General features: G+C 39.8%; 1 protein-coding gene across 1 annotated transcript in view; it reads left to right on the top strand.

The window, feature by feature from the left end:
• The window catches only part of CPNE4 (copine 4), a 226,720-nt gene extending 215,938 nt beyond the window's left edge, over nt 1–10,782 (top strand). The window contains exons 14-16 of the mRNA XM_084511725.1: nt 1,450–1,583; nt 3,856–4,092; nt 10,184–10,782. Coding sequence (XP_084367851.1) covers nt 1,450–1,583; nt 3,856–4,092; nt 10,184–10,315 — 503 coding nt within the window. The 3' untranslated portion in view covers nt 10,316–10,782. The remainder of the gene's footprint in view (nt 1–1,449; nt 1,584–3,855; nt 4,093–10,183) is intronic.
• Nucleotides 10,783–12,138: the final 1,356 nt, after the last annotated feature.

The raw sequence follows: 12,138 nt of genomic DNA, 5'->3' as shown, positions 1-12,138 counted from the left end.
TGTTTCTAGAACATGTTGCTTCCTAAGATGCAAGCACTTCCTGACACAAAGCATGGTAAATCTGTATGGACTACAGGGAATAAGCTTTATCTCATATTATTTTAATGCATAAGTAAAAAAAAGCACAGTGTATCTTGTCAGCAGCTTAGGGAAGATTTATGAGGCATTCATGCAAGACCAGTAAGTACATGTAATGAAGTCCTTAGCAGGTTTGAAATTGGCAGTTAACAAAGGGCCACTTTTGCAATATGCAATTTAGCCACTGGAATTACCAAGGGAAATTTTGTGCCATTACTCTACATTTTAGCCAATCACAGCTGTAACCAGTGTTCTTTTGTCTGCAAGCATTGCAATGGAAGAATATGTTTGTAACTATCCATAAAAAAGACTATGTTCTCCACCATTTCATCGTAGGAGGTTCGGGTATATCGCTGTAAAGTAATTACAGCTCCCTGTAATTTGTTAGTAATGGATCTGCACTCATATCCTGTAAACGTGGTTGAGTAAAATCTCATGAGTGAGCCAGTCTCAGTGCAAACTGGCTCAAGATCTTGTTGAAGCCATTGCATTCTTTCAGCATCCTTTACAAAGCTCTTCAGTCTATAACTTTCTTTCCAACTTTAGACCTCTTAATCCTTAAGGTCTGGTAAGCTGGAAGTTCTGAATGCGGAGGCTAATGTACATCACTTCAAGAAATCCTTCTCCTCAATGATTGAAAACACCAATTTCCATTCTGTGATCTGTCAAGGGTGTCAGCAGAAGTCTGTTCTCACTGGTCTGGCTATATATCCTGAAATGAAAAAGCCATAAATAGCTAGTTCTCCATCAAAACTTCTTGACTAAGCTCATTTTTTTCTGTAGACTGGAAAGCATCCTTCTGTTTCTTCTAAGATTTCACAGTTTTTGGTCATGGTCGAGTTCAACCTGTGAGCAATTATGCAAATTTACCCTGAAAAATTGTTTTCCTAGCACAAGGGAGCTAGGTATTTGAAAAGATGTTTGAATTTCTTGACAGCTCTAAGTTGTAAGTGCAAAGGGTAGATTTGTTGGTAACTACCATGATAAACAGAAATAAATATTTATCTGAAGAGGAGAGAGAAGTGTTGAAGGGTTTCTAATTTGTGTCTACCCTTTTAGCATGAATCAGCAAGTGATCACTTACACCTTGAACTGAGAAGAATGAAACCTATTGCATTGCAAGCTGATACCTGAAAAATAGACATTGAAAACTGCTGGGCAGTATGTTATAATGAATTATATGTTACAAACTAGCTTCAAGGCAGCTAGAAGCAGCTTCTTGGAAATTATCTGAGGTTGTTAGCCCTTGCTAATTGTGTGATATTTACAATTTACTCACTAGGAACCTGCCTTTTATTTATGCTTTAAATAAGCATGATATTGGTGATGTGCTCCACATTTATTTGCCTTTTGTATGTCTTTCCCTGCCAGGAATACAAGGTGTTGTGGAGGCTTATCAGAGCTGCCTTCCAAAGCTGCAGCTGTATGGGCCAACAAACATTGCTCCCATCATCCAGAAGGTGGCAAAATCAGCATCGGAGGAGACCAACACCAAGGAAGCCTCAGTAAGGGCATAATGTTATGTTTGCCTTTTTTCTTGCCTTGCCTCTTGTAGGCCAGCACTACAGGGCCTTTCAGTGTATGTGAATCAAGCCTTAACAGTTTTTCCTAACTGCCTTCACAGAAGTCAACGTGAGTTTGTGTTGGTAGGAGTAGTGTATCTAACCTTTACCTCTTCGATAGTCACGACTCTGAACTCTTCCCTCACCGTTCTGTTCCCTGCTTTTAGCACTCTTTGACTGTAACACACCCAGGTCTTCACAGAGGAAACTCAAATGGCAGGACTAGAGTTACAAAAATTTAGGGGTCAAGCCCCAGCAGCGTTGATTATACCAGCAGAGGAGTTTGAATGTTTCCCTACGCAGACTACCCATTTTCAAATATCTTGCAGAGACTGTGTAAAAACTTCGTTGTTGTTGTTCAGCTAGGGCTTTTTCTAACCATTCCTCTTAAAACAGTAGTAATACAGTTTTCAATTTACTCTTACTGACATGTAGTATTATGTGCCTTCAGGAAATCAAGAGACAAGCCTGTTAGTCTGCATCTGATATAAACACCATGCCAGATTTCTTGGGCTATAAGATTTAAACATAGATGATGTTTTTAATGTACACCTTTGAAATGCATTAGGCTGACTTTTCTCCTGCCTTCCAGACAAATGTGAGAAAGGAAGAGTGAGAGAAAGGGAGAAAGTACATGAGTGAGTAGGTTTGAGACATTTACAATTGTAGAGCAGTGCTGTGGTAGTCAAGGATGTAAGAGACAACTTGTACACTGTAGCAAGAAGAATGATTATGTATAGGAACAGAACAGAGCTGCACATGGATGTGCATCTCATCAATTCTGGAGCTTTCCCTAAGATTTCTTCATGTTGTGAGCTTTTTTTTCTTTTTTTCTTTTTTCTTTTTTCTTTTTTCTTTTTTTTAATAAGTCCTGTTAAGGCAGAAGTTTTGAAGTTCCCAAACTATTCTGTTCATGAATTTGGGTTTGTGATTGTCACTTCATTACAATTTACAGTATATTGTTACTATTTAGGTTCTCGTTCCTACGTTGGGGAATTGCTATATTTGTATTTTCATACCTACTTAATCTTGAGGTGGCTCACTCTGTTCCCAGTGCTGTCTCTGAACTATTATGTCACATCGAATAAATTGCTTCATTTTCCTAAACCTAAGCTTCCCCACTTTCTGTTTGTTTGAAGATCAAATTAGTTTATATCACAATTCTTCAAGGTAAAGCTAGCTTGCCTAATGTTTTGTTTTACTTACGGCAGAAGACAATGAACAGAACTCCGTGTGAGTTTATATAGCTGCATATAAATAAACTGTAATGATGCTTTGTGTGTTGGTTTTGCTCATGCAGAGTGACCAAATTCTATGAACTGTACATTTTTCTTATTAATGTACATTTGTTAAATGACTCCAGCTGCCTAGCTATTCATAAAGGACCCAAGTGAGAGTTACTTTTCCCCATTACTGAGTGAAGATGTAATAGCCCATTTGATTCCAGTCCGGTGAGCCTTGGAGTATTGGGAAAGAAATGACAGGCGCAGAAAATTGCTTGATCTCCTTTAGAGAATGAGAAAACCTCTCTTAAGGGCTCCATATAAAGTGTTTGAAAATGGATATATTCCTTCCTGAATGTGACCTTCCTCTCCTCAGGGATCCCATTGCTCTACAGAATACAACCTGCCGTGGTGGGTGCTTCTCCCGCAGGCACCAGTGGGTCACCCTCCAGTTTGCAGATGGCTGCACCCATCCCACTTGCCTGTTAGCAAAGCTCCTCTGCAAAGTGCTGTCATAACCTCCCTGACAGCTCTGCTACAAGCCTGTAACGCTTCAATACCCCATTCCTCCCTGCCTCCCACTGGCTCCCAAGGGGAAAAAATGTAATCAGAAACTGTCAGCAGAAGTGATTGTGCAGCAGATGGAAAATAGGGCTAGTGAGGATCTCAGGTCTATTCCAGACTTGCGAGCCAAAGTCCTGACTCTCCCTGCCCTAGCAGCCAGAATCCCCCTTTTCTGCACTGTGCATCCCTTGGCTCCCTCCAGCTCCTGGAACTGATGTGAAGTACAGCCAAACTGCAGCAGAGGAGAAATTAGTAGCTGAGGAGGTTTGCATGGCAAGTGTACTTAACACTTGAGTCACTGTAATCACTCTTTTCTATTTAAAAAAGTCCGTGTTTGACAGTTATCAGAAGCACTTTTATATAAAAGGCAGGCAGCTTTGGAAGACTAACTAATGATCTGATTTTTACTTCTCACCCAACAACTTCAGCAATATTTCATCTTGCTGATCCTGACGGATGGCGTCATCACAGACATGGCTGACACCAGGGAGGCCATTGTCCACGCCTCTCACCTTCCCATGTCAGTCATCATCGTCGGGGTGGGGAACGCCGATTTTAGTGACATGCAGATGCTGGATGGCGATGATGGGATCCTGAGGTCTCCCAAGGGCGAGCCTGTGCTTCGAGACATTGTCCAGTTTGTGCCATTTAGGAACTTCAAACATGTAAGCTGACTTTTCCATCCATTCTGCAGAAGGGTGAACGTGTAGACATGTAGTTAATGGTCCCTGGGGCTGGGCCTAACTGGATGACAATGGAGTGTTCAGTAGGTCAATGGCATTATTGTGTCAGAAGTGGGGAAGAAGAAATACAGAATGAAATGTGCTCCATCAGTGAGATGGTGAAGATGGGGAGGGGGAAGAAGGTGAAGGTGGGGGAAAATTGTGCTTCTTGTGGTGCCAGTCCTGACTTCCATTTCCTCCCTGATTTTAGTTTGATTTCCCTGACGTGTTTTTCCTGATGTCTCTTTTCCATTCTCTTTTCATCTGTTCTGTTAGGGCTATTGTATTCCATTTCCATACATATACACTGTCCCTTCATTTCCACAGAGCCCTGAAGTGGCTGTGAATTTGTACTCACTGTGTTCCCCAGGAGGCTGTTTCCTTATTGAAATTCAGATCCCTAAGTCCTCAAAGACAGAACTATCCAACCAGAGCATCCTGGTTTCCTCCAAACCTTGCCCCAAACTCTGCAAAAGAACAGTCAAGAAAGTGGTGTTACTAAAAGTTTCCCTGCGCCTTCAGCCAGCTGTTCCTGTGTGAGCCCATCATGTTATAGGAGACACTCTGGAGGAGGAGAAGTGACAGACCCAGCACTAACTTACCAAATTCGAAATAATCCCTTGGCCATGTATTTTTCTCCTCAGTCACCTGCCCTACATTGCAGCATCTGTCCCAGGGACTTTTTCAGCAGCCAGGTACAGACAGTGTTCACCCATAGAAGCTTTCCCCTACACGGCCTGGTTTTTCAGGGTCCTTTTCCTCTATATGGAGATGTGGAACTGCCATTGTCTTCCTTTACAATGCTGATCCCACCCTTTTCCCTCTGTTTTTTCCATCTTTCTCTGCCCTTCTTTCCCTCATTCCTTCCGTTATATTCAAGTGGTTTTCATTACTGTCTGGTGTGTAAGAAGAATATTCTCAGTATTGGATTTGAAAATTCCTTTATGTGTCTGGCTCATTTTCATCATGAGAGTGCCCTTCCCAAACTGCTCTCATTCCCTACTGATCGTTAGCTCTGGATTTGTTACACAGAAGTTTTCAGTTCTGGGTTGGTTTTGGTCTGCATATGGGTTTACAGTGCTTACATTTCTTTATTTTTTTCTGGACTCTTTGTTACCACATGACATTATTTTTTTCTTTTTGCCACTTCCAAAACTTCACTTTATTTTCCTCTTCTCAAGTGTTGTTCTTTTTTCTCTCTTCAAAATAAATTTTGCCATATTTGTCATAGATCTAGACACCCTTCTTATTTTCACAAACTCCACTGAGGTATAAGAGAAAGAGACTTGTTCCTCCTTGCCCTCACCTTTATGTAAAGAATGGATCCTCGCATGATGTAAAACTCACCTTGTGCTATTAGATCAGTGATGCCACACCAAATGGCTGCGGAGCTGCTTCCCAATTGTAGATACATACATTTCTGTGTTGACAGTGCTGCTCAGTCACTTAGTAAGTATCTGCTGGAACAAAGTATGAGCATGACCTGCTCATAGCTCATGATGCTCCTTCATCAGATAGTCACAAGTGTGTAGTGCCGCACTGTAGTCTACAGCAAAAGCGTCAAAAGGCAAGTTATTTATGAACCAGTGCTAGACCTGCCTTCAATTAGTTGAAAAATATGTTTCTGCAAGGAACTGGCAAAGCCAGCTGCATTTGTTATTTTTAGTTTTGCTTTGCGACTTTATTACAAAGCTGAAATAATCCTTGATTGAATAGGTTTAACACTGACAGGTGCAGTTCTCTTGGGGTGCCAAATATATTGTGCCTATGGTGTTAACTTGCGAGTGATCCTACGTGTGGTTTTAATTGCAAGCATTGGTCAAATGAAAAGTATATCTTATTTTAAGTTGGTTTAGATTAACTACCCCAGTACTGAGAGAGGATAGCGATCTTAAAAAATTATTGCTCTTATTAAATAGAGGTATTTTACTGCCCCTTTGTCTCAGTAATGGAGATAATAGACATTTAGAGATAGATAATGTATATGGTATATCACAAAAGATGATATATCTTATGCAACTTGATATTTAGTCTGTTTATTGTGATCTTCCAGCATTTCAATAAATGTCAGTGTAATGGATGAGTGCCCATAACAACAGCCACTTCTGGTTGAATTTCTTTGTTGTGGAAGTATCCCAAATAATATCTCTCTGAACAAAGTGACATTCACAGCTATCTTGCGTACTTATCCTCAGCACAAACAAAAGGCTATGTCTTTTCTACCAACTAGTGACATAATTTTTCGCGGTAGAAATGAGTATGGTGTTTTGATTCAAATTTATTTTTTTTTTTCTCACAGAAAAATGCAGATTTAACCCCAAATTTGGGAGATTTTTGTCAGATCGGTTCTGATCATATACAGGAATTACCATAAAACAGAGTATTACAATTGACAGCTTTAAGTAAAAGATATATTTGGTTAAAAATCACATCCCTTTTGTAAATTTTGTACCTTGTGTTTAGTTTTGCTACTTTGGATGTTCAGCTATTGAGTAGAAAAAAAAAAAAGTTGAAAGATCTCATTAGAAAGACTACAAGTCAAGTTGTATAGGGTTTATAGATTTTTCTGCTAAATCAAGTATTTATTTATGCCTAAATCCATATTGCCTCTACTATTGACGGAAGGAGGGATGTTACGTGTGAGCAATTTTATTTGTTTTGCTGGAATAGTAAACCAGAATTCATTTGGAGTCAACCCAAACAATATTTTTTTCATTACTTCAGTTCTCATCTCAGCCTGCAGCTCAAAAGCTCGTATCTATTGAAAGAGATCAGAAATAATATATCCAAAAGCTGCCCCTCTGAGAAAATCAAAATGAGGGGAAAGGATGTTCTAAAAAATAATCTGTAGAGAGAATACCTTTTATTTTGTAAGACTGACTTTAGGGAAGGTTCTGATCCTCCACAGCACTCATACAGGTATTTTACTCAGATAGTTACAAATAATCACATACTTTAAACTTCAGACCCGCTTCAGTGTTTTACTAGCTCAAGACCCAAGACAGAGAGAGTTTTATTATTTGGGTTTAATCTTATACACGATGTAGTGTGTCAGGAGTACTTCAGTAAAGCTTTAATAATTGTATTGATTCTTAGCAAATCTGTAGTTGCAGAGGCTTGAAAAATGAAGGTAACCATTACTGTTTAAAATAATTGTCCCATATCATATTAGGTGATATGTGCATTTCACTACAGGGGAGCATCATAAAAAAGAAAGGGAAAATATTTTCTCTGAACCCAAATGAGTTTCTTCCCTCTATAATTATCACCACCCCAGCAACGTGAGCATCCTTCACTTGAAACTGTAGAACAGTGGTGCTCACAGTTACTGAAATGCAGATGAAGAAAACCACCTGTCTCAATTAATTCACAGTTTTATTTTAAGAGCTGATTTTTTTCCCTTAAAATTTATTTTTACTGTGCACAATTGTGATGCGGCAACAGGACTGTATTGCACTCTGCATTGTGTTTAATTACAAAGCCTAACAACTGTGACTTAATAACACATATCACAAATGAGTGTGGAAAGCATAGTTCTTCACCACTGCAAGAGGCAATGTTTTGCACTATTCGCCGTAATTAAAGATTAAGCATGGTGAAGCTATAGAACTGAATCAACAGCCATTTGTAATATATACCAATTATCGTCATAGGGGATTATTTTCCTGCTGCTGGGTGATCTGATTGTTGTGTATTAGCCTTCAGTTGAGAGCTATTCATCTTGAGGTGTTTATCGCTAGGATGCTCTTCAAGCATAGCATTTAAACAGTAGCAAAAACATTACAGCAAAACACTCACCAAATGAAGTTCACTTGGGCAGCACTGCTGAACTGAGACTGGTTTTTGGCTCAGAAGGTATCGGTCCAATTCTTACCTACACAAATGCTGCTTTGCACCATCTGGTCTAGAAACGAGAGTCCTTTACCACAAAAAAAGTACACAAGGTACAAAGTTACCCAAACTGTTAAACGGGAAATCACCTTTAACCCCATTTTGGGGATGCTACCTATTAAAAAGAGCCTCAGGCCCAAGAGACATCATGGGCATGGTGAAATATTTTAATGGCAACAGTTGTCCATCTACTGGTGGCCCCTGCCCAGCATTTTTAAACATAGAGAAAGGTTTCCTGATTGCTAGGGTTTGTGTGTGCAGTGATGGCCCAGGATTCTTCTTTCCCTACTCTGTTTTCACCCTTTTTTTTTTTTAGGGTTGTATTTCTAGTAAAATGGCACAAAGGCAAGTTAAGGTATATAAGTTTTGCCACACCTGGGAGGGAGATTAAAAAAAAACACAGGAATTCTCAGTGGTAACATAGAAATGAGTTATTTGCCTGACTCCAAGGAGCATTTTCTGCTGATTTCAGTGCGGAGAGGTTTAGGCAAGAACAGGGCAACTGTGAAAAAACATGCATTTCACTTTGAAGAATTAAAATAAATGGGTTCTGTTGCTGTGTAACACCTGGGAACAGTTGTTGTGCTGTCGCACAAAATATGGGTTCTGCTTTGCCAGTTTGTTTATGCAAAAATGTTCCGGACTTTTGCTTACTCAAATATTTTGGTATAAATGTCTCATTCTGGAAATACTGGTTCTTTTTTTTTTTTCATTGCTAATCATTTGTGACTCAAAATACCAAAATACAAAAGACAAAAATAATTGTATTTCTAATTTTGCTAGCATGATCTTTGTATTTGTAGTACTGTAACATTTAATAGCAGAACTTATAACACCCCATGGGCTTTCTGCACCTCTGGCTTAGCATGCCTGTGAAATATTTACCATGTACATCCTATGTAACCCTAATCGTAAGACTCTGAAATCATAAGGATCCAACCCCATGAAAGAAAGCAGGGCAATAAGTCAGTCAATACAACTTTGCAACATGCTAGTTTTGAATCCCGGCTGAAAATATTACAGACAGAAAGAAGGAAAGTGTTCATTAGTGGAGGGAAAAAGGACTTGGTGTGCAGAAGAAATGGGATCCAGCCACAGGGCAAGGAGTTCCCGTGCATCAGTTGAGCTGCACTATGTGAGCCGTGTGTTGTACCTGGAGATAAACACAGCAGTTTCAGCATGTGCATTTTTCCTGTGTTTTTATGGTGGGCTCAGAGGGAATGTAGTCAGGCAGGCTGGGTCTGGGGACCTCGATCATCTCTAACCCAAATTTCTAGAAACAAGCAAATCCAAAAGACAGGGCAGAAGGGTGGTGCTTTGGGGCTCCATGGAAGAACAGGGCTCCAGTTCTATCACTGCTGGGTACAGGGTCTGAAGAAAATCCCTGCAGCACGTGTAGGTTAATGGTTGCCCATAAAACATCCACAGGCCCCACTGAAGCATTGTCAGGGTGTGTGTGAGGCAGCAACTCACTGTCAACAGAGGGCAGAGGGTCTCATGTGGCCAAGGGGTACCCCTCCTTCCCAGCTGGGGCAAAAGCCCCTGGCCATCTCTGCATCTCAGGGCCATCAGTTCGTAAAGGAGCTGCCTCTGGGTGACACACAGCATTTATATGTTGCTGAAAGAGCTTTAAAACCTTCTCAAAGCCTAGGCACGAAACATTTTCTTGACAGTGATTTAATTCCAATGCAAACAAAATATTTTTATGTAAATGGAGAGCAGAGACGTGACGAAGGCCTCCCTTCTACCCATGTTCATTGTAAAGTTGTACAGGGTCCCTTACTGGGTAGAGATGAAGGAAGTCTTTGCAGACTATCACATCATGATGTGGTGCTCTCTCAGAGTGCAGAGAAGTTTGGGACAAGAGTTGCCCTAGCCCTGAATTTAGAAGAGTCCAAATTGTATCTGAAATACATGCAGAGCACTTTTGGCTTTAATGTACTTTGGGCAGCTACAGGTACATGCCCCAAGCAGCCTACAAAATGAGTTTCCAGCAATAGTGCCACTCACTTTGACTCTTTTTTACCTTCCATTTCTGTACCATACTTCTTGCCTTGATCTCATGGCACCAATGCCTCTGAAAGCCCTGGCATTTCTGGCACAGACACAGGTTAACACTTGTGTTTTCTACCATTTCCTGCAGGCATCCCCAGCTGCTCTAGCAAAAAGCGTTTTGGCTGAAGTTCCAAACCAAGTCGTGGACTATTACAATGGCAAGGGGATAAAACCAAAATGTGTGTCAGAGTACGAGTCTTCCAGGACACTAGCTCCATGAACCTGCCTGCACTCTTTTACAAAATTAAAAAAAAAAAAAAAAGAGAAATGCTACTGTCTACAACTACTGTACTTAAAAATGAAACAAAAAATAGCACGTTTTGGTGATTTTTAACTACAATAACCATTTTTTTTGCATGTGTAGCCCGAAGGCTTAAATCTGTTAAGCGGTTGTATTGTTGAAAACTTTTTATGAGGAAAAAGACATCCAGAAAAAAAAAGTGAACTCTTTACATTACAGCATGTCGCCTTGAAATAAAAAGTTATCTGTATCTGTTTTTTATACAGGTTTGTTGAAATTTTGCTAAATTTCTTATCTTTACACTGTAAAGCATTTTGAAATATTTATTGAGAGTCGATAGCCAAAATGTCTTTGGTTTAATCTGCTATGAACTGAGAGATTTTTCGAAATGGCAGATGCATGAACTGTATTTTGCATGTTTAAAATAAAAACAACACAGTTTTGCAGTTGTTGTCTTTATTTCTCTCTCTGCCACAAAGCTGCCTGCTTTCAACTTCCGTCTCCCAAGAAAGGAGTAATAAATTATTTCAAGAGATAGCTGGCTCTAAGCATGGGCATTTCTGACATTAGTGGTTTGCAACATGGGTGTCCAAACATGCCCACTCACTATGTGGCCTGAGCAGCAATTTGTCAAAAGCCTGACACATCCACCTGTTACGAAGCGTTCAGATCTGGCTTGGAGGGCATGATCCACCAGGACTGCATGTCATAAAATATATCTACTTAATCCAAAGGATCTGGCTGGCTTTCTAATGGGTTGTATTTTGGCTACCCACGTTTAGAGTCTATTATGCTTGGGAATTCTTTTTTTTTGTTTCATTTGTGTGTTGTGGTTTTTTAATCTCACACCCAGTATCCAACTCTGCGTGACACATTTTCCAGCAGAAATTTTACGTGGCCCGATTTCGTGACGAGTAATAATTTGAAACTCCTCACACACACATCACTCGTCTGTGGTAGAAAAACTGATTTTGTACGAAAAGAGTAGTCAAGACACTTTTTTAAAGAGGACAAACAAGAACATGATAGCAGTGGGTTGTTTTTTCCATTGAAATATGCATATATAAAAATAAACAAATTAGATCAGTGTTATTCTTAGGGTTTGAATTCAGGCTTCCTCATTTGCTAAAAGACAATAGTGAGAGATATAGCTTGTTAGAAGTTAAAGAAAACATTTGACCCAAAATAATTTGTGTGGGATTGTCCAAAGTGCATGGTTTTGGATGAGTTGTGTTCCCATTGAAGCAAATACATTCTTGTTGCAAATTCCAGAAGAAGGCATTTCGGGCCAGTGTTGAATATTTTGGAAAATCTCACCCGTGGGCAGGCTTTTTTGGTTTTAGATATATGTATTTTTCAATGACTTTGCAGATAGTGTAGAACTCTAATTCCCTTGTTCTCATTTAGAAGCAACTTCCATGGGATCAGCTTTGATGGATGATTTTGTACCATAAAGTGAAGGCAGCCAAGATGCATGGGGCTGTCTTCACTGCACATTCAGTTCCTCTCCATCCATATCCTGCAGTGCAGTCTTTCACACTTGCTAGTAAAGATTTCTTCAGGTGATTGAACAGCAGCCAAGTATTACTTGGTCATAGGTATAAATTGTGTGAAGATGTCCCAACTGATAGATCTCAAATCCACATTTTCATTTAATGGCTGACTGTTCATTTGAGCAGGAGGATGCATATTTCCCAGATTTCTCCTCTGTGGATGTATTTCAGCTTTCAGCTGGAAGATGCTTTGATTTCCCCTTATATCTCAAATACCACTTTGCCAATGTATCTTAATTCTTATCTAAG

This window comes from Aythya ferina (genome assembly GCF_964211825.1).
Source record: "Aythya ferina genome assembly, chromosome: 2".
Taxonomy (NCBI): domain Eukaryota; kingdom Metazoa; phylum Chordata; class Aves; order Anseriformes; family Anatidae; genus Aythya; species Aythya ferina.
Note: the sequence above shows the minus strand (reverse complement) of the source record. Positions and strands in the feature narration are given on the sequence as shown.